The 23299-nt window shown below is 47.2% G+C and overlaps 1 protein-coding gene across 1 annotated transcript in view; it reads right to left on the bottom strand.

Moving 5' to 3' along the window:
* Positions 1 to 739: 739 nt before the first annotated feature.
* The window catches only part of LOC115463050 (arylsulfatase B-like), a 188165-nt gene continuing 165605 nt past the window's right edge, over positions 740 to 23299 (bottom strand). Inside the window, exons 7-8 of the mRNA XM_030193236.1 lie at positions 8693 to 8821; positions 740 to 1814 (exon numbers count right to left, since the gene is read on the bottom strand). Coding sequence (XP_030049096.1) covers positions 1546 to 1814; positions 8693 to 8821 — 398 coding nt within the window. The 3' untranslated portion in view covers positions 740 to 1545. The remainder of the gene's footprint in view (positions 1815 to 8692; positions 8822 to 23299) is intronic.

Genomic DNA, 23299 nt, shown 5'->3' with positions numbered 1-23299 from the left:
GGTCTGCCTTTGCCTTAAGTAAGGAGTTGAGTGTGTGTGTGTGGGGGGGGGGAGAGAGAGAGAGAGAGAGTGTGTGTGTGTGTTTGGGGGGGTATGGGGGGGGAGAGAGAGAGTGTGTGTGTTTGGGGGGTGAGTTTGGGGTGCGGAGAGAGTGAGGGAGAAGAGTGTGTGTGGCATTCTGGACGGAGTATGGGGCAGCTGGGAGGTGCTGGAATGGGCATGATTTAATTTTTGTTTAAGTAAGGCAGAGACCTTTTTTCACCCTCCCCCCCCCCCCTGAGTAGACTTAAGTAGGCTATGGAATTATTTAGCATGGCACAGGGTTTTGAGGTTTGTTTGTTTGTTTGTTTTTTTAGATTTTCTGGATCAGCCTTTGTCTTAAGTAAGGAGTTGATTTTGTGGGGGGGGGGGGGGCGGAGAGAGAGTGTTTGGGAAGGTTGGAGAAGAGACAGACAGAGAGAGAGAGAGAGAGAGTGTTTGTGTGTTTGGGGGTGTTGGGGGGGGGTGAGAGAGATACTGTGTGTGTGTGTGTTTGACGGGGGGTTGGGGGGGCGGAGAGAGAGAGAGTGAGTGAGTGAGAGTGTGTGTGTGGGGGGGGGTGAAAATACTGATCTCCTTCGCCGTGTCTTTGTGTAGCCAAGCCGAGGCCCCCTTCTCCTCCTGCCTTCCCGGCTCCGTTTTCGCAACACACAGTTATAGCGGTGGGGGGGGGGGGGGGGGGTAGATGGAGGCGGGGGGTTTTCTGGCGGAGGCCCCGATCCGGCGCTGCCCCGCTGCAGTCCTATCCCCGCCTCCTCTGCTTCAGTTTCCCCTGCGCCTCACCCGGTCCTCCTTGCTCCGTGACCGTCTCCGTCCAAAGCCAAGGCAAAACTTACTGATGGTGGTTTGGAAGCACGTGCTGCTGTTCCCTGCTCGCTGATTGGCTGACAGCGCTAGAGTTATCTTCAGTGTTTTACTGACGTGACGGACATGCGCAGAACAGCTGTGCTGTTCTGCGCAGATCCAGCACGTCGGTTTCTTGTGTTTTATATAGTAGGATTGGAGGAAACTCTCAGAAATCCAACCTGTCAGGGCGGGACGGAATAGTGATTGGCCCTGCCCCTGACTTGCGTGAATGTGTTCGTGCACGGAGGATCTTGGGCAAAACTGTTCCGTTCAGTGTACCAGGAGGAGAACGTCATCTGTGTAATTCTGTATGTTCTTTAAAAGTACAGTTTTTATTGTCACAACGTTGCAAGGCAGCTGTACGTGCTGCTGTTACAGCCTGTAAGAACGTCGGAAGAGATCTGTGACATGCCGCACATGCGGCACGTCGGTCACTCTTCATTTATATAGTAGGGTATGTCCATGTAATTTATTGTATGTAGGGAAGACTAAGAGAGCTATCAAGACTCAAATAATCAAACATAGGAGCTGTATCATGAGACATATACAAAGAACTAGCTAGCTAAAATGTGCATCAACTCAAAAAGGGGTTAAATAATTGAGGAGAAACACATGAGGCATTCCTCCCTCTTTTCAGACTTTAAAGTAAAATAAATTTTTCTAAGCCCAAGGTCCCCAGGCTCCAATGACTTCTGGGTCGCAGCGTGGATCATCATCGGGGAAAAACACAGGCACAGAATGTGTTTGGTAGTATTCAAGTCGGGAAAGCAGTTTCTTCACTATTCTGGGGTATTTCTCAGACAAATCATTTCTTTCCTGAGGATCCTGAACAATGTCAAACAGCCAAAGATTTTTTGCTGCTTCATCAAGCGAAAGACTTTTCGAATAGTGATCTGACATAGGGGGTGGAGGAAACCAATGACTGCAACCTAGAGAGGAAGGAACAGACCAATAACAGAAGGTCAGCCCATGACCACACTTTATCACATCCTCACTTTAAAATAATGTTCTCAGAAGTTATACTTGCTTTCATTGGGTCCAATATTCAAAGGATTTATGCTTCTAACCTTGAGATTTATGCTCACAAATTGGCCACTTTGAAAATTTACTAGGGCCACGGGCATACATTTTTACTCAAACTTTCACTAAACTTTTTAATTTAGGAGCGTAAAAAGTGGTAGTAAAAGGAGTGAATTTAGGACCTGATTTTCAGCACTAGGCTCAAAGTAGCCTCAAAAATCTAGGCAAACAAATGGCAGGCTGAAATTTATGAGTATAACTTTTAGGCTACCAAATTAAGATGAATTTTCAGATGAAAAGTTATGCCAAGTTTGGCTGAAAATAGGGCACACATTTTGGAGGCTAATTTAGGAGCTCAGCCCTTTCTGACTATTGGGACTCATTAAACTTTGGTGATGTGCAATGCTCATTAAACAGAAAGACTGCCAGCACTGAACAGAACCCGCCATCATGGTGTCTGACACATTTCAGCTAATGAATCCAAATCCTCTTACCTTATTTCTCTATAAAATTTCTCCTCCTGAAGACAAGGCAGGTTAGACTATGAAGTATTTCACAATATGAACAATCAACCCATAAGTTATTGTGCAACTTAATGCAACTGCACCTACTCCTCAGGCTTTAAGGGCCAAGTTATAGTATCATTTATCATTTATTGAGGCTTGATATACTGCCATGTCAAAACAGATCAAGGTGGGGTATATTACTCAAAACACATGAAACAGAAGAACTACAGAATGTTACAGAAATGCACAGAACATACACACAGCAAAGGAGAGAACACCCCACAGGACAGACAACAAACAGCACCATCTATTAGGCACCCCAATGCTCTCATAAGTTATCCAGCCAGCCCAAAAGAAAACAGGAAGGTCTTCAGAAGCACCCTAAACCTCTTATGGGATGGCTCCAACCGCAGGGGAAAAGGGAGACCATTCCATAGGGTGGGGCTCCTTAGCTGGAAGGTCTGTGGGTACTTTTGATAACCTGGGATCTGGAAGGTAATTCTAGAAAATGGCTTCAACTATAGGCATTGGTTATAGTGCCTATTTTAAGCCTATTCGATGAAGAAAACTGCACTCCTAATTTTCTCTATAAAATATTAGCTCAAATTGCTAGACATGTGCATATGTTAAGGCAAAATCACTTACACTAGCCCTATGACTGGTGTAAATGCTCACATCTAGATGTTAGCACAAAAGTGCGTAAATGATATGATTCTATAATTTAGCCACATTGCTGTGTGCTCTGTCCATGTACACGTCCACTGGCAAAGTACACACCATTATATCATAGCACCTATTTTTCCTTTAGGTGGCATTTTGTAAGAGGTCTTTTACATGACTAAATGAGTAGGAAACAACCACTTATGTGCCTTCTTACCCCCTAAAACTAAGTGTCTTCTTATGAAATGAGCACCTTGATCATTACTTTTTAAAGAGAAGCCACTCAAGTTGTATCTTTCTGACAATTTGTTACAAAGTGTAGGGCAAACATCAAGTGGATTTGGATTTTTAAATTTATTATTTGCCTTTTTCAAACCTGAGCTCAAGGCAAGTTACATTCAAGGACAGGAATAATTTCCCTGCCCAGATGGGCTCAAAATCTATCCTGTACCTGTGACAATGGAAGGTGAAGTGACTTGCCAAGGTCACAAGCAGAATCAGTCTTCCCTGCTTCTTAACCTGCCTCCCTAACCACTAGGTGCAGACCATATCTGTGGGTCGATTACAAATCGGAAAATACACAGGTGCAGCGAAGGGCGACTAAAATGAAAGGTGCAGCAAAGGGCGACTAAAATGATAGCGGGGATGGGACGACTTCCCTATGAAGAAAGACTAAGGAGGCTAGGGCTTTTCAGTTTGGAGAAGAGACGGCTGAGGGGACACATGATAGAGGCATATAAAATAATGAGTGGAGTGGAACAGGTAGATGTGAAGCGTCTGTTCACGCTTTCCAAAAATACTAGGACTAGGGGACATGCGATGAAACTACAGTGTAGTAAATTTAAAACAAATCAGAGAAAGTTTTTCTTCACCCAACGCATAATTAAACTCTGGCATTCGTTGCCGGAGAACGTGGTGAAGGCAGTTAGCTTGGCAGAGTTTAAAAAGGGGTTAGATGGTTTCCTAAAGGACAAGTCCATAAACCACTACTAAATGGACTTGGGAAAAATCCACAATTCCAGGAACAACATGTATAGAATGTTTGTACGTTTGGGAAGCTTGCCAGGTGCCCTTGGCCTGGATTGGCCGCTGTCGTGGACAGGATGCTGGGCTCGATGGACCCTTGGTCTTTTCCCAGTGTGGCATTACTTATGTACATATTTATTTGTAATGTAAACATATTCAATTGTTCTCCCTCCCCTGACCTAACCCCACCTCCCAGAATATCCTTGTTCAATGTTCAAATACAGGTGCTTCTCTTGCCACTGTGCCCAGGGCAGTTTTCTAGCCCAAGTATCTAGGTACTTAACTCCATGGTTAGAAATTAGATCTCTTTGAAAACTGACCTCAACCTGTCTCAGGAAACGGGCCCTGTGGTAGCTGCACGATTACTGCCGGGTAACCACCATGCAAAAAAGAAAATTGAGCCCTATTTTCCCCAGCACAAAAATAAGCAAAACCTTTCCCCTTTATAAATGTGCTTTGGTTTTGTTCTCCTGGATTTGGACCAAATAAGCGGCCTCCCCAATTAACCAGTATACTGAATATCCAGAATCTACTATACACATTTTATAAAAGATCATCTAAAATTACGCACTTAAACTGTGTAAACTAATTGTGAATTCAACATAGCAATTATGTGTGTACTGGTAATTGCCTCTATAGAATACTACAAAATGAAAGAACCAATTCCCAAAGAAAAGGAGACCAAGAGACTGACAAAAGGATGAACTTCTTTTATATAAATGGGTATATATCCTATATAATAAAAAGCACCTCCAACGTTCTGAAGCCGAGAAAGTGAAGCCTTGAAGCATTCCTGCTCACTGTAAGGCTGTATCCATCTCCTGAATTGACGTCACCCTGCTTCCGGGTACGTCACACACAGCACTGACCAACCGCACGACAGCAGCACCGCGCGCCCAGAAACAGATTCTCACATGGAACTTAACCATTGCAGACAAACAACCACCATCAACACATCCGGTAACGCCGGGTAACCCCCCGTCAGAGACACTCGCCCATAACCTCACCACTACCGCTACCGTTGCCAGCGAAAACCACTCCTGAAACCTTCCGCCGCACCAAGTCTGCCGGAACAGCTACCACACCCCTGAAAGCCACTGGCTGCCTGCCTCAGCCACAATCCCCCTCCCACAGACACGACACACCTCCCAGCTCGCCAGCAAGGCCCCTCCCCACAAAAAAAAAAAACAACATCCACACACCTGCAAACCACTTGCCACCTCACTCACAACCCCGTCCGACACACAAGATACACCCTCCCACCTCGCCAGCACACAAACACACAAGGAAGCAAAACACTCACCGCCTCCCTCTCAACCCGCCTTCAAGACACCCGACACACCCTCCCAGTTCGCCAACACCGCTAACACCTCCCCCAAGAAGCAGACAAAAAATCAACCCCTCTGCAAGCCACTCGCCACCTCCCACTCAACCCCCTCCCACACACACAACACCCCCCCCCCCCGCCTCTCTCTCAACCCACCTCCCAGACACAAGACACACCTTCCCAGCTCGCCAACACCGCTACCTCCACCCCCACTTCTTCCCACTTGGGCAGCACGGGACCCTGAAACTGGGAGAAAGGGACGATCCTGAAAATCGGAGGGCGAGAGGGGCGGAGGGACGACAACAACCCTGAAACTCGGAAGGAGGGAGGGAGGGAGGGACGACAACCCTGAAACTCGGAGGGAGGGAGGAACCCTGAAACTTGGAGGGAAGGAGGGAGGGGGGACCCTGAGGGAGGGGGGCCCTGAAACTCGGAGAGAGGGGGGGAACCCTGAAACTCGGAGGAAGGGGATGACTTTGGAACTCGGCGGGAGGGAGGGAGGGAGGGGAGGGAACGGCCCTGGAACTGGGAGGGGAGGGAGGGGAGACAACCATGGAATACGGAGGGGGAGGGAGGGACGGAGGGGGGGGAGGGAGGAGGGGGGCCCCCCCGCCACCACTCTCATTCTCACACACACACTCGCACCCAGTCTCACTCTTTCTCTGTCACACTCACACACTTGCACATTCACTCTCTCTCTTTCTCACACAGTCACTCTCACACACACTCTCTCAAACATACACACTCCGAGGAAAACCTTGTTAGCGCCCGTTTTATTTGTGTCAGAAACGGACCTTTTTTACTAGTGATTTTTTTAAATTTGTCTTTATTAACATCATTGCCATACATTCTTGCATTCTACAAATTCTTGTACACTACAGTTTTACTAGTGATTTTATAAATTTAGAAATGTGAAAGAGGAGACTTCAGTATGTGCTGCACCCGCAGTTGAGCTGCTGTAAATGATACAAGCTGTTATATTACGGTCACCATGAAGGCTCAATACATCGTGAGAACCCAGAAGTGGTAAAAGTTCAAAATTGTGCAAACAAATAAATAAAATAATAAATAATTGTGTTCTTATACACCCCTTCTCTTATAAATACCCAAACAATCTCTAGTAAAGTTAGTCCAAGTTCACATAAGCATTCACTTTATAACTGAAGACACTACTGGGCTCATTTTCGAAAGAGAAGGGCACCCATCTTTCGACACAAATTGGGAGATGGGCATCCTTCTCCCAGGGTCGCCCAAATCAGCATAATCGAAAGCACGGGGACATGTCGGAAGCATAGCGAAGGCGGGACTGGGGTGTGCTTAACACACGTGGGTCCTCGGCCGATAATGGAAAAAAGAAGGGCGTCCCTGATGAACACTTGGGCGACTTTACTTGGTCCATTTTTTTTTCACGACCAAGCCTCAAAAAGGTGCCCGAACTGAGCAGATGACCACTGGAGGGAATCGGGGATGGCCTCCCCTTACTCCCCCAGTGGTCACCAACTCCCTCCCACCCTAAAAAAAATGTTTTTTATTTTTTTTGCCAACCTCTATGCCAACCTCAAATGTCATACTCAGCTCCATCACAGCAGTATGCAGGTCCCTGGAGCAGTTTTAGTGGGTGCAGTGCACTTCAGGCAGGCGAACCCAGGCCCATCCCCGCCTACCTGTTACACTTGTGCTGGTAAACGTGAGCCCTTCAAAACCCACCCGAAACCCACTGTACCCACATCTAGGTTCCCCCTTCACTCCTTAGGGCTATGGTAGTGGTGTACAGTTGTGGGGAGTGGGTTTGGGGGGCTCAGCACACAAGGTAAGGGAGCTATGCACCTCGGAGCAATTTGTGAAGTCCACTGCAGTGCCTCCCTAGGGTGCCTGGATGGTGTCCTGGCATGTGAGGAGGACCAGTGCACTACGAATGCTGGCTCCTCCCACGACCAAATGGCTTGGATTTGGTCGTTTTTGAGATGGGCGTCCTCGGTTTCCATTATGGCTGAAAACTGGGGACGACCATCTCTAAGGTCGACCATCTCAACATTTAGGTCGACCATCTCTAAGGTCGACCTAAATGTTGAGATTTGGGCGTCCCCGACCTTATTATAGAAATGAAAGATGGACGCCCATCTTGTTTCGATAATAGCAGTTTCCCCGTCCCTTCACGGCACCGTCCTGCGGGGACACCCTCAGGAAAACTTGGGTGCTCCGTTCAAAACAGAAAAATGTCCAAAAAGTGGCATAAAACAATTTTTAGACGTTTTTCTATGAAGTCCGTCAGAAGTGCATTCAAATCACAAGAGGGGGTGTCGGGGCGTGTTAAGGGTGGGATCTGGGCATTCCTAACACTCCATTACTTGGACGTTTTTCTACCATAATGGAACAAGTTTAGATTGGACGTTTTGGTCTCGACCTGTTTGATTAACGAATAAGCCCAAAAAAGTGCCCTAAATGACCACTGGAGAGAGTCAGACCTCCCCTTACTCCTCCAGTGGTTACTAACCCCCTCCCACACCCAAATAATGTGATTAAAAACACGCATTGTCATAGAATATGCCTGGATTTTGGTGTGGATCTCTAGGCACGCTATATAGAATCCAGCAGTGGGCATAAAAAATGGGTGCACAAGATTATAGATAGATGGTGTGGCATATCTTGCAACACCAGCCTGTGTGAAAGTATGCATGCTGTTGTGGACGTGTACTCTTGTACATGCACCACCCACACAATTTTAAAACAGTCATTTTTTGCATGTATAATCCCCAGGATTCTATATATGGCGCCTGAAAATCCGCGTGTAAACCAATGCTTAACAACGCGCATAACTTGTTATCTAGCTAATCAGCACTGTTTACTGGATGTTAACAAGCAATTATCAGCACTAATTGGCATTGAGATTTACGTGCACAACTCGCTAAGTGTGTTCTATAATGTGTAAGTCGCATAGTTGAAAAGGGGGTGTGGCCATGGGCACATTATTATAGAATACACCCGATCTGCACCAATTTAGGCGTCGGGATTTACACCAAGTAAAATGTGGCCTAAATGGACCTGACCAAATTTAGTCATATGGCAAGCTGCTTGGCATATTCTATATACCACACAGAGAATAAGCCTAGGCGTAATTTCCCCCCCCCCCCTCCCCACGGATTTTTCAGGTGCCATATACAGAATCTAGCCCAATATGCTTTAAATGAGGAAAGTGTTTTATAAAATTATACACAGAACTCATAACACTTTGAAAAACCTTAAGACAGATTGTAGGAAACAGTGTCACCTGGATTTCCAGTTAATAGCTTCCAGTTTTTGTATCTGATTGCAGCATGGATGGATATGTTGAAGACTGACCCGTTCCATACAGAAGGTTGAACTTTTGAGACTGGTGTGGTGCTGTTCTTACCAGGACCTGTGGAAGAGACAGGTATCTTCAGATATTGTTTTTTATTTTTATTTTATATTTGTAACTTGCTGTACCGCTTCAACTGACTCGCAGAGTGAAGCGATATATATGCTAATTAAAATCAGGAAAGGAACTACAACTAAAATAGAAAAGGCAAACATTCACACACAAAAATACATTAATTAACCTAAAAGTGTTGGGATTCAGAAGTCGTCAAACCAGAGTCAGAAGTCAGAGGCCTGTAGAAACAGCCAAGTCTTTAGCAGAGACTTAAAGTTTTTCAGGAAGAGTTCACTACGGATATTAACAGGCATAGAACTCCTTAAGGCAGGGGCAGCAAAATAGAAGCCACTCCCCCGATATTCAAAGCTATTTAGCTGGCCAGACACAGCCACTGACTGGTTAAATAGCATATCAGTGGCTAACCATGGACATTCATGGTAAGTAGCTAGCTGGTTAGGTGCGGGTACTCAAGTGCTTAACCGGCTATATTCTGTGGTTAAAATAAGCCGCACAAGTAGTAGGCCTAACTTTAACCGTTAAAAAGTTAACCTCTGTCACGTCCCTCACCTGTTCCGCGCTCCTCGTGGCCGGTCCGCTCTCCAACCCTGCCTCAGTGAAGGCGAGCGTCGGCCATGTTAACCGGGCCGACACGTCGATGTTCCTCTCCCGCTCCGCTGGCTCCTCCAGCCATCAGGGTAGGACCGGTGCCCTGCCCTCGCTGTCATGCGCAACGCCGGCCATGTTGTCTGTGCCGGCGTTCCAAGGGGAGGATCTTCTCTTCCAGGTGCGGAGCCCGGGAACTTTGTCCACGCCTTCTGTGTCCTGATTGGCCGCTTTTGGCTAGACTCCGCCTCCTCCTGTGGGCCAGCCTATCCAAGCCTTCCCTACCAGCTGATTCTTGTCTTGCCTCCTCTTGTCAGCTGTTTGTTGCCCCGATGGAGGGGGCTATTTAAGGAGCACCTCTCCTCCACTAACTTGCATCGGCTTCTACTTTGGTAGTTCTGCCTGTGCGTCTTGTCTGTTATACTTGCTGCTTGACCTGATCTGAACTTTGCCTGGCCCTGACTACTACTTTTGCTTGCCGCCTACCTAGAAGACTTTGCCTGGACCTGACTACTGCTTTTGCTTGCCGCCTGCCTAGAAGACTTTGCCTGGACCTGACTACTGCTTTTGCTTGCCGCCTGCCTAGAAGACTTTGCCTGGACCTGACTACTGCTTTTGTTTGCCACCTGTCTAGAGACTTTGCCTGGACCTGACTTCTGCTTTTGCTTGCCGCCTGCCTAGAGACTTTGCCTGGACCTGACTACTGCTTTCGCTTGCTGCCTGCCCCGAGTCATTGTTTGATCCTGACTATCCCTTTTGCCTGCCACTTGCCTTGAGATCCTGCCGGAACCTGCCTTCTGCCTTGCTTACTATCACCCGGTGGGGGTTCCAGTTCCCTGCTCTTCATCTCCTACTGTAGGTGAGGCCAGGGTTGTTCGGCCGCCAAACTTAGTTTGGCACAGGGACTCACTAATTTTACAGCGGGCTGGACAACCTCCCAGCGGCGGATGGAGATTTGCTTGCGTCCTTGCAGGCGAAGAACTGGTGGCGTTTACAACCTATTTCTTGGCCGTTATGGGCTCTCTGACTTTCCAGCTGGTGAAGCTTATTACTAAATTTGGTCTTTCTGGAGGTGCAGTGTATGTAGCTCAATATCAAGGGCTGTTAGGGAGCAGTAGCCAGGCGGAAGCAGCCCTCCAGAAAGCCAAGGAAGCCTTGCCACCAGCAGCACAAGAATGGGCAGACAACATTGGCATGCAGATTCCAGCAATTCCAAAATTTAACTTTTCTTTGTGTGAATCCTGGAACTGGGGTGTAGACATGACTATGTCGGCATTTGATTCAGCTCCATATAAGATTGGTTCGCTCAGTGTTCCGCCTTCTTCTGACGTCAAGGATGATGTCAGAAGAAGGCGGGACACTGAGCGAACCAATGGAAGGCTAGAGACGCTGGGACTGGGAGCGCCGCCTCCTTCACTGACGCTGCGCTGCCAGAGGAAGGTAAATTTAAAAGAAAAAAAAAAAGGAAAGGGATCTTGTGGGGGGGAGAAGAGGGCGGGCAGTTCCTACATGGGAGCGGGAGGGGCAAGGTAAGCACACAGCGGCGGTGCCCCCAGAAGATGGCGCCCCCCCTGCGGCGCTTACCGCATCGGCACGGCCCTGAAAGCACAGTTGCTGGACATAGATGGAGGGGAGGGCAGGGGCCAGAGTTGCTGCACATGGATGAAGGGGAGCGCAGGGCAGAGAGGACAGTTGCTGGACATGGATACAGGGGAGGGCAGGGGAGAGAGGACAGTTGCTGGACATGGATACAGAGGAGGGCAGGGGAGAGAGGAGAGTTGCTGGACATGGATACAGGGGAGGGCAGGGGAGAGAGGAGAGTTGCTGGACATGGATACAGGGGAGGGCAGGGGAGAGAGGAGAGTTGCTGGACATGGATACAGGGGAGGGCAAGGGAGAAAGGAGAGTTGCTGGACATGGATACAGGGAGGGCAGGGGAGAGAGGAGAGTTGCTGGACATGGATACAGTGGAAGGCAGGGGAGAGAGGAGAGTTGCTGGACATGGATGCAGGGGACAGGTCACAGTTGCATCTCACACACACAGTCTCTCTATCTCTCTTACACACTCTCTCAAACACACACACACTCTCTCTCACTCACTCATTCTCTCTCACTCACACTCTCTCTCTCATACACACTGATATTAGACATAATACAACAATGTAAATTATTCATTAGCATGACAACACATTTATCCTAACAATCCCTTTCAAAACATTAATTGCAGAAAGCCAATACCTTGCTAGCGCCCATTTCATTGGTTTCAGAAATGGGCCTTTTTTCCTAGTTTATTTAGATTTTGCTCACACCTTTCTCAGTAGTATCTCAAGGTAAGTTACATTCAGGTACTTTGGATATTTCTCTGTCCCAGGAGGGCTCACAATCTAAGCTTGTAAACTGACGTTACCTGTGTCTTAATATCTGATAATCTGCTGACTCTACCTGCTTCTATTCTTCTTATTTAAAAAACAAACAAACCCTGTCTTTTCACTTGCAGTGGGTCTGACTCTATAGTCTCTCTCACCTACCCACCCCTAGGTGAACTCCCTTTATATAGGGCAATCAAGGGACAAGTATTTTCAGTACACCATACTACTACTACTACTACTATTTAGCATTTTTATAGCGCTACAAAATTGGGCAACCCTACTCTTTGTTATCCCCTATCATAGTTCACCTTTTCACACTTGTGAATCACATCAATATGACCTTAATTCAGTGTAATACATGTTCTGTTTTAATCCTAAGGCAAACTATCTGGAACCTTAGAGCTTGTCCCATCTGTCTCCAAATGTCAGTTTTGAAAGATAAGATCAACAAACCCAAGATGGAATTAGCTACAAGGAAAAGAGCATCCAGGATTACCACAACCACAACCACTTTAGAACTATTAAAAAAAACCCTGCTGTTCCATTCAAAGCTGTAACTTTAACCACCACTGCATTTACATTTGAATTCCAGATTCTTTACAGGATATTAAAGTGCCTGTTGAGAACAGCTAATCGAAGAGATAAAGGCTTAATCAGAATCCACTAGAGTTCTTCTGAAGCAACAAAGTTTTGGGCTGTACTGTTAGAAACAGATAAAGCAATAACTTTCTTGTTCTTTCCAGATAATTTCTAAGCTTTTAAATAGGTTTAGATCTCAATTAAAATAATAAGTGGCTTGAGTCTTGGTGTAAAGAAGAAGGGTTTAGATACATAGGTGCATCGGGTAATACGTGGAAAAATAACAGGCTTTACTGTAATGATGGGCTACTTCTTTCTCTGATGGGAAAAAGGATCCTTGGGGAGAAATTCAGACAGTATGTTTCTAGATATTTAAACTAGAAGGCGGGGGTGAAAAAAGGAAACAAGGGAATTCAGAAAGTCACCCCCAGAATAAACGTAACGGCAGAGGGAAAGGCCATCTAAATACAGAAAAGCACCTAAACTCACTAAGCACATGGAAAGCAATGAGTACAAATGCTCATAGTCTAGGTAAAAAGGTTCAAGACTTGCAAGCCCTGATGTTTGAAGAAAACTCGGATATTGTTGCTATTACAGAGACATGGTTCAATGATTCCCATGAATGGGATGTGACTATACCAGGCCATAATCTTTTAGGACTTAAGAAAATGTTAAATAAGAGCGGAAAAAGAATACACCCCTGAGGTATACCACAGTGTAATGGCTTATCTGATAAGGTAGTCTGGTTAATGGAAACATAAAATGTACAGTCTATTAAGAATGACAGGAACCAGTCTAAGACAGTGTGTTGTCAGCATTCGTTGTCCAGGTATGGTCCTCTTAGGAGGGACCAGAGCTTGAGAAACCGAAGGGAAGGCCGAAGGCGCGCCGAGCGAAGAACACGCGCTTCTTGGCTGCCGGCGCTGCACGCTGCTTTAACCACGAGGAACGGGAGGCTTTTAAAATTTCACAGGAGGAGGGGGGTTCCTGGTGCTGGGAGGGAGGGAGGACGGGCGGGTGGCCTGATACTTGTTGGGTTGGAGGGAGGGTGGGAGGCAGGCCTGGTGCTGGGAGGGAGGCTTGGTGCTGCTGGGTGGGAGGGCGGCCTGATGTTGGGTGCTGGGTGGGAGGGCGGCAGGCCTGGTGCTGGGTGGCCTGATGTTGGGTGCTGGGTGGGAGGGAGGCTGCCTGCCTGGTGCTGGGAGGGAGGTCGGCAGGCCTGGTGCTGGGAGGGAGGGCGGCAGGCCTGGTGCTGGGTGGTGCTGGGTGGGAGGGAGGCAGGCCTGGTGCTGGGTGCTGGGAGGGAGGCCGGCAGGCCTGGTGCTGGGTGGCCTGATGTTGGGTGCTGGGTGGGAGGGAGGGCTGGTGGTGGGAGGGAGGGAGGGCGGCTGCCTGCTGGGTGCTGGGAGGGAGGGCGGCCTGGTGCTGGGAGGGAGGGCGGCAGGCCTGGTGCTGGGTGGTGCTGGGAGGGAGGGAGGCCTGATGTTGGGTGCTGGGTGGGAGGGAGGCCTAATGTTGGGTGCTGGGTGGGAGGGAGGGTGCCTGCCTGCCTACCTGGTGCTGGGAAAGAGGGAGGCTGCCTGCCTGGTGCTGGGAGGGAGGGATGGAGGGTGCCTGCCTGGTGCTGGGAGGGAGGGAGGGAGGGAGGCTGCCTGCCTGCTGGGTGCTGGGAGGGAGGGCGGCCTGGTGCTGGGAGGGAGGCCTGCTACTGGGTGGGAGGGAGGCCTGCTACTGGGTGCTTCTGCTGGGTGGGTGGGAGGCCTGATGTTGGGTGCTGGGTGGGAGGGAGGGAGGGTGCCTGCCTGCCTGCCTGGTGCTGGGAGGGAGGGAAGGAGGGAGGCTGCCTGCCTGGTGCTGGGAGGGAGGGATAGAGGGTGCCTGCCTGGTGCTGGGAGGGAGGGAGGGAGGGAGGCTGCCTGCCTGCTGGGTGCTGGGAGGGAGGTCGGCAGGCCTGGTGCTGGGTGAGAGGGAGGCCTTCTACTGGGTGCTTCTGCTGGGTGGGTGGGAGGCCTGATGTTGGGTGCTGGGTGGCCTGATGTTGGGTGCTGGATGGGTGCTGCTGGGTGCTGGGAGGGAGGGAGGGCGGCCTGGTGCCGGGAGGGAGGGCAGCCTGGTGCTGGGAGGGAGGGCAGGAGGGAAGAGGAGGATGGCTGGACATGGGTGGCTGGAGGGGAGAGGAGGGTGGCTGGACATGGATGGAGGGCAAGAAATGAAGAAGAAAGGAGGAAAGTAATGAAATAAATGGAAAGGAAGACCTGGAAACGGAGTTAAGAGAACAGATAGCAGCAGAATCAGAGACTGGACCAATATGGAGAGAAAAACAAAATCACCAGACAACAAAGGTAGGAAAAAATCATTTTATTTTCATTTTAGTGTTTGGAATATGTCCAATTTGAGAATTTACATCTGCTGGCTTATTTTGCACTGGGTATACTGGAGCTGTAACAGCTTACAGAAATGATTTATAATGAAAAAAAATCATGTTATTTTTTCCTCCTATACTAGTATAATATTATCAGTGATGTCTGTTTATATGCGCCATGGCTGGTGTAGGGGGTGTGGCTATCATAGGGGTGGAGTCATATGTGGTAACCCAGCCCATAATGAGTACCGGCACTTTGCGATAAATAATTCGATTTTGGGTTGCTGTTTGGGCACTCGGTCTCTGAAAGGTTCGCCATCACTGGGTTAGGCAATTCCTCTGAGCAAAAAAGCCGCACTGCAGAGGGGTAATCTCCCCCATCAGGGCGAGGATCAGCCTCCTCCAAAGAATCCCCAAGGGACCTTTGGGAGAACTCAGAAACGCTGCCCTCATCTACATCAGAGGAGACAGAGTCCCCCAAGACCTGAAGATCCATCCGAGGGCGCTTGATCAGGGGAGCAGGAGCAGTGTTTGGCAGTTGAAAGGCCTGATGCAGCAACAAAATAAACTCGGGAGAGAAACCCCCGTTTGTGCACCTCTGAAACCTGGGCCACAGCCCTAGAGGAACTCTAAACCTCCACTCCATAGAGCGGGGGAGCAGCACGCTGCGCATCCAAAATGGCGTCCGACGCGTCACTCCACGAAGGAGCCGCGCAGGAAGCATGGCGCTTAAACTCTGCCATCTTCTTACCGCTGCCCAACTCAAAGGCAGCCATATCAGAGGCCGTTCGAGTTGCATGGGCGGCCGACATCGGAAGGGTGGACATCAGAGGATGGGCGCCTAAGGCAGGAAAGGCCGCCGACGCCCCAGCGGAGGAAAAACCGGCTAAGTCAGCAAAGTCTGGAAGGGCGCCCAAAAAGGGCTTCTCTGCCTCCGATCCCCGCGCCTCCCCACTAGCCGCGCGATCGCGGTCCGGGGAGCGCTTTTTCGCGCCCTTACCATCCGACACCATGATCCACGAGGGAAACGTTCGGGGAACCACCTGCCCGCTAGGAAAAGGTAAAATTACCTGCTTCTTGCTCTGAGCTGCAACTAATTGGTGCCCCAGTGAGCAGCTGCAAGTAAAATCTTTTCTGCTTCAAGATTGTTATGTTTTGGTTTTTTTTAATGGAGCCAGCGGGAGGGGGGAGAAAAGGAGGGACCTGGCACCACCAAGTTTGCACTTGCTCACGAAGAGCCCTCAACCTCAGGTACTCAACAAAGCCTAAGTAAATAGGCGTGGAGACCAAGCCAGAGCTGCTGCATGTGACCACACACCTGCTAGACAGAGAGAATACTGAGATTTCCTGGTAGCACATGACCACATATAGAGAGGCAAAAGATTGCTCTCTATCTCCACCTGCTGGTAGATGGACACAACCCACCAGTCTATGGATTGATCTGCTTGATGATATGGAATGGGACTTAAACATCTCACTACTTTGGAGATATGAATGAGCAGGACAGGGGACCTGCTAGAACTAGCAGGAGCAATATAACTGGAGGTATGGGAACATGAACAGTCGTCACTACAGTGACAGATCAGGTATCCAGGTTTGCTTTGATCTTGCCTCCATGCACACAAAAAAAGAAGTGGTGGAGATGTCAGGATTGCTGGACATACTTAGAATAATATGAAACCAGCTTCTGATAACCCCCCCTCCCTCAGGAATCCCTGAGGATGGCAGATGGACCAAATGTTGCCCAGCTGCTTGCTAGCCCTTTGTTTCTCAAGTACCCCTACTTAACATACCTTTGTCCTCTCTGGGCATCTGGGACCAGGGCTCTCTGAGAACAATGAAAGCAGACAGGCTCCAGAACTAGGGACTTCAAAGATTAAAACCTGTGAAAGTACTCTCCTTCCTTACATCAGGAAATTAAACTGGAGTTTGCAAAGGAAATAGCTGATAAAGGCTGGGAAGGAAAGACGTTATTTGATCCCTCTCTGTTCTTGTTAGGTATATAAGGCAGAGCACATGGCTCTTCGCTCGTTTCTCTTTCTTTCTCTGCACACCCCCATCTTTAGCCCCAGAGCATCTGGCTCTGCTCCCCCCTTCTCCTTCAGCCCTACCCCAAGGCTCTCTCTCTCTTTTCCTCTGAACACCCCTATCCTTACCTTTCTCTCATTGATTCCCATCTAAACACACACACAGATACAGCATTGCAATATTTATCTCTACTAAGTGCTGTGAGCCTATATTTGTAAATACAATATACTTTCTATATATATCCAAACCCGTGTGGATTGTGTATTGTTGGGAACCCACTGTCTCTACGGACTGGACCCGGGACCATATCCGGACAATGAATGCTGACATTATACCTAAAGCCTGTAACTGGGATAGCATTAAAGTATGGGCTAGGCCGCTGATAGATCAAGAGAAATGCCGAATGTGATAAGACTTGTAGCAAGATATGAATGGACTTCACTTAAAGAAACAAGTTTTATGTACAGGACACATGATGTTCAAATGAAAGGTCTTAATCCGCTTGTGAAAGCTCCTAGTATTTCTTCCTTTGTTGTATAGTTTTCCTGGAGCAATTTTCAAAATGAAACACGTGCATACTTTTACTTTGTAAATTTGGCAGGATCTGTGAGCAGTTATAAAATTACCCCTCCAGAACTACTTATAATGAATAAAGGCCCTATAATGCAGATTACAGGGAAACTTGTGAAGCATTTCAAGTATGCTATGCAGTCCCCTGAAAATTCTTTTAAAAGTTTTAGGAGTCCTTTTACAAAATGGCACTAAGCCCAACGCATCCTGTCATATCTGGCGCTACAAAAATATATTTATTTTTGTAGCACCGGTGTGTATCCGGCAGTAATCACTGTCTGGTAATAACCGGGCTAGAACGGGAGCCCTTATCGCCACCTCAATGGGTGGCAGTTAAGGCTCCCCCCCCCCCCCAAATGGCCACGCAACAAGTGTCCATTTCCTGAAAAAAAGAAAGACCTATCTTTTACCCGCTGTGGTAAAAAGGGGGCCTCAGCGCATGTCATAAACACGCACCAATGCCAGTGCAGGCCCCCTTTTGCTGCAGCTTGGTAAAAGAGGCCCTTTTTACGATACAATGACTTTGTCACTAGCATTTGGAATGATGCACTTTAGAGAAATAATTCTACTGCATAAGCCACTTTATGTTGTATTCTGGGCAGACCTTTACCCCTTTGGAAGCGTTCAAGAAATATTTGCTTGAAATTTTGAAATTTACCCTGGAAACTATTCCTCCGATAAATCGGATATATTATATATATATCAAGAAAAAGAGTCTCAGAGGAATCCTTGGAAATGATTCATCAAGAAAATAAGAAAGATTTACTGAATATATCTGAATTATTAGAAGCATCATTGTCTGAAGATTCTGAAAGAGTGACTTTATTGGTCTCATTTGTATTCGAGCAACACTTTCAAACAGTGAAGCGTTTATCCCTTCGAAATTTACAAACTTTGTTCTATGGTAAAAAAATTTGGATATTTCCTGATGTTACAAAACAAAAGAAAGGAGGAAAGCTTTTTTGGCTTTAAGAAGTATCGATGTAAATGTGTAGTTAAATATATTGGGTTAAAGTATGTATTTTTTTCTTCCAGAACAATTACATGCCTTTATAGATTTAAAAAGGGTGACCACAGGTAATATCCAATAGTTGAGATTATGTAATGGCTAGGGTGTGGATATAGTGTGTTAAGCATTTTTGAAGTTATTTCTTTAAGTTTGTCTCCTGAGTTTTCTTATGTACATGTTCACCCATAGGTGGTCTAAAGAGGAATAATAATTTTTTTCTTTCCTTTTGTGAAATATGTTGGCTTATATAATTTACTTCTCCACTTTTCTTGTTCAAGTATTTGACTTGTAAGAATAGCTTGTATAATAATAAATAAATAAATAATAATAATAAAACAAATAAATAAATAAATATTTTCTTTCATGCAGATCTCTCACTTGCTTAAACATAACTAAATGGGCTATAAGCCCCTAATGCAGTCCATTGGTTTTCTTGTATTTTGTCCTTGCGATGACGTATACTGTGCCAAAACCTGCCCCGCCGCCACAGTAATGCCACCATCCCCTCCTGCATAAAACAACCCCCCCCCCTCTCCTACACACTACAACCCTCCCAAGAAGACCTACCTTGATCCTTGAAGGCTGCACTGCTGGTGTAGTGGCCTGTGCAGCTGCGGGGGCAGGAAAGAATCCCACTCTTTCCTGCCCTCTGCCGCTCCTCCGTCTCCCTTTGTTCTTCTGTGCTGCAGGTGGCACCACCGAGTTTTCAAAATGGCTGCAGAGACTTTGGTGCCAGTTTCGTGAGACTTCGTCAGAAGCCTTGGCAGCCATTTTTCAAGGTACATCTAGGTCTTCTTGGGGGGGGGGGGGGGGCTATAGTGTAGCACAAGGTAAGCATGGCAATTTCTGGTGCCCGTCGAATGTTGCCACCCCCCTGCCATGCATACCTGCTTACAGCGTTCCGCCGGCCCTGTTACTGCACTTTTGTGTGCATTGTGAAGGAATACTAACTGACCTCATTAGCATATATTCAAATGCATTTCAATTCAATTTGCAGCAATGTTTAGTGCACACATTAAAACCCACATTCAAGCCCTTTGACCATTATGTGCCCAATAACACGTGTGAGAATCAGGCGTCAACCTCTTTTTAACAGCGATGTTAGCTTTCAGCATCGGCCCCGGAGTGACTAGAGAGTTAGATCAAGGAAATGCACTGGATGTGAGATTTCAGCAAAGCTTTGATACTGTCCCTCACTCAGCCAGTCAGACATTCAGGATATTGACAATGAAAGAGGATAGGATTTGATATAAAGTGGTTATAATCAAAGCGGTTTTACATATTATATACAGGTAGTTATTTTGCACCTGGGGCAATGGAGAGTTAAGTGTCTTGCCCTGAGTCACAAAGAGCTATAGTGAGAATCAAACTAGATTCCCCTGGTTCTCAGGTCACTGCACTAACCATTAGGCTACTCCTCCACTCCTATGCATATTAATATTCCTCATGATTATACATGAGAGATTTGTGTGCACTGCTTCTGTACATAAGTACATAAGTAATGCCACACTGGGAAAAGACCAAGGGTCCATCGAGCCCAGCATCCTGTCCACGACAGCGGCCAATCCAGGCCAAGGGCACCTGGCAAGCTTCCCAAATGTACAAACATTCTATGCATGTTACTCCCGGAATTGTGGATTTTTCCCAAGTCCATTTAGTAGCGGTTTATGGACTTGTCCTTTAGGAAACTGTCTAACCCCCTTTTAAACTCTGCCAAGCTAACCGCCTTCACCACGTTCTCTGGCAACGAATTCCAGAGTTTAATTACGCGTTGGGTGAAGAAAACTTTTCTCCGATTTGTTTTAAATTTACTACACTGTAGTTTCATCGCATGCCCCCTAGTCCTAGTATTTTTGGAAAGCGTGAACAGACGCTTCACATCCACCTGTTCCACTCCACTCATTATTTTATATACATCTATCATGTCTCCCCTCAGCCGTCTCTTCTCCAAGCTGAAAATCCCTAGCCTCCTTAGTCTTTCTTCATAGGGAACTCGTCCCATCCCCGCTATCATTTTAGTCGCCCTTCGCTGCACCTTTTCCAATTCTCCTATATCTTTCTTGAGATGCGGCGACCAGAACTGAACACAATATTCAAGGTGCGGTCGCACCATGGAGTGATACAACGGCATTATAACATCCTCACACCTGTTTTCCATACCTTTCCTAATAACACCCAACATTCTATTCGCTTTCCTAGCCGCAGCAGCACACTGAGCAGAAGGTTTCAGTGTATTATCGACGACGACACCCAGATCCCTTTCTTGGTCCGTAACTCCTAACTTGGAGCCTTGCATGACGTAGCTATAATTCGGGTTCTTTTTTCCCCACATGCATCACCTTGCACTTGCTCACATTAAACGTCATCTGCCATCTAGCCACCCAGTCTCCCAGTCTCGTAAGGTCCTTCTGTAATTTTTCACAATCCTGTCGCGAGTTAACGACTTTGAATAACTTTGTGTCATCAGCAAATTTAATTACCTCGCTAGTTACCCCCATCTCTAAATCATTTATAAATATATTAAAAAGCAGCGGTCCTAGCACGGACCCCTGAGCAACCCCACTAACTACCCTTCTCCATTGTGAATACTGCCCAATTAACCCCACTCTCTGTTTCCTATCTTTCAACCAGTTTTTAATCCATAATAGGACTTTTCCTCCTATCCCATGACCCTCCAATTTCCTCTGTAGCCTTTCATGAGGTACCTTGTCAAACGCCTTTTGAAAATCCAGATACACAATATCAACCGGCTCCCCTTTGTCCACATGTTTGTTTACTCCTTCAAAGAATTGAAGTAAATTGATCAGGCAAGATTTCCCCACACAAAAGCCGTGCTGACTCGCTCAGTAATCCATGTCCTGGGATGTGCTCTGTAATTTTGTTCTCTCTCGTGCATATTCATTGTGAATATCCCGAAAACAGGACTGGCTGAGTATGTCCCAAGCACTGGGTTAAGAACCCCTGAGCTAGAGGATGGTAATACAGCATGTGGGTAAACTGCACAGAATGCTAGTTAAACCTCTAAATATCCATAGTGGGCCCGATATTCAGTCAGTGAAGGACAGTGCTTTTGCTGTCCACCGCTGGCGTTAAACCAGGACACTCAATGCCAGGCTGTATCCGGCGACTGGCATTTAATATCTGGGCTTTTTTTAACTGCTAAAAAGTTAAATGGTTAAGCTGATATTCAGGACTAACTTTTTAGCTATTAAAGATAGGCCTGCAATTTTGCAGCCTATTTTAACTGCTGAACATAGTCAATTAAATGCTGAATTTCCACACCTAACCAGCTACGTCAAGCGATATAGCTGGCTACTGGATAGCCAACCGCAGACATTTAGTAAGAGATAACTGGTTATCTCCTGCTGAATGCCCATGGTTAGGTACCAATATGCTATTTAACCGGTCAGTGGCAATATCTGGCCAGTTAAATAACTTTGAATATTGGGGGGAGTGTGACTGCATCAGGCCTCCAAGGACCCCCCCCCCCCCCCGGGCAAGCCATCAATAAACAGATTTTGGGAAGCAAGGAGTTAACAAGTTGCATTTGGAAATTCATTTGTACATCTAGGAGCGGAGGAGTGGCCTAGTGGTTAGGGTGGTGGACTTTGGTCCTGAGGAACTGAGTTCGATTCCCACTTCAGGCACAGGCAGCGCCTTGTGACTCTGGGCAAATCACTTAAGCCTCCATTGCCCCATGTAAGCCGCATTGAGCCTGCCATGAGTGGGAAAGCACGGGGTACAAATGTAACAAAAAATTAACAGCGGATGAATCTCAACTGCATAGATTGACTGGACCTCCTTAATCTTTATTTGCCATCATTTACTGTGTTACTATGTTAACAGAAAACAGCACCTAATACTGTCCAAAGGGATGGGGGAAACATGTCCCAGCAAACACAACAAAGGATTTCATAAGGCTTTCTACATTTAATTAATCAATTAGAAAGTTGGAGGAAAAAGGCTGCAGGGAACATGAGCTGGTGCTGATTAACAAGCCTGAATTAAAGAACACTTTCTCCTCTGCCCATTCATTGACTTCTATTTCTGAAAATAAAACTGCCTGTGGTGAGATATCAGGTTTCAATATTGCTCAAAGCCAGACAAGTCAGTTATGACTGTGTGGTCAGGAATATGTTTGGTTTAGCAGTTAGGGGAATTAAGACTCAGGGCCAGATGCACTAAACTTAACGAGCCCTTAACGAGTCACTAACGAGCAAGTAGTAAACCGTGGCATGCACTAAATACTTTTTTCTGACGATGGTAGCAGCTAATGAAAACGGAATGCAGATGCTTCTTTTGGTTATGGAGCTTGGGCTCCCCATCAGTCTTACCCTCTGTTTCACTACCACTGCTGCCCACTGCCATTTCTTTGGTTTGCATGATCTGGTTTTCAGTTTCTCTATAGTTGCTTCTCTGGGTTGCAGGATCTAGCTTTCCCCTCAACCCGGCTTCTTAGTTTCTCTGAAGCTGCTTCTTTGGTTGCAGGGCCTGGGCTCCCTACCAACTACAGTCCTCGAGATCGTCCTGCTTAAGCCTCGGCTCCCTACTAATTACAGTCCTTGGGTTCTCCATTGTTGCGGCCTGGAATCCCTACCAATTGCAGTCTTTGGGTTCTCCACTGCTGTGGACTGAGCTTCCTACCAACTACAGCCCTTCGGTTCTCCATTGCTGTATACTGGGCATTCTATCAACTACAGTCCTCACATTCTCTACAGCTGCACTCCGGGCTTCCTACCAACTACAGTCCTCGAGATCTCCGCTGTCACAGCCTCAGCTCCCTACTAATTACAGTCCTTGGGTTCTCCATTTTTGCAGCCTGGGCTCTGTACCAATTACAGTCTTCGGGCTCTCCATTGCTGTGGACTGAGCTTCCTACCAACTACACCTTCAGGTTCTCCACTGCTGTGGCCTGGGCACTCTACCACCTACACTCCTCAGATTCTCCACTGCTGCTTCTT

Source organism: Microcaecilia unicolor, chromosome 2 (genome assembly GCF_901765095.1).
Source record: "Microcaecilia unicolor chromosome 2, aMicUni1.1, whole genome shotgun sequence".
NCBI lineage: Eukaryota > Metazoa > Chordata > Amphibia > Gymnophiona > Siphonopidae > Microcaecilia > Microcaecilia unicolor.
The sequence above is the reverse complement of the archived record's forward strand: the minus strand, read 5'-3'. Positions and strand labels throughout refer to the sequence as shown.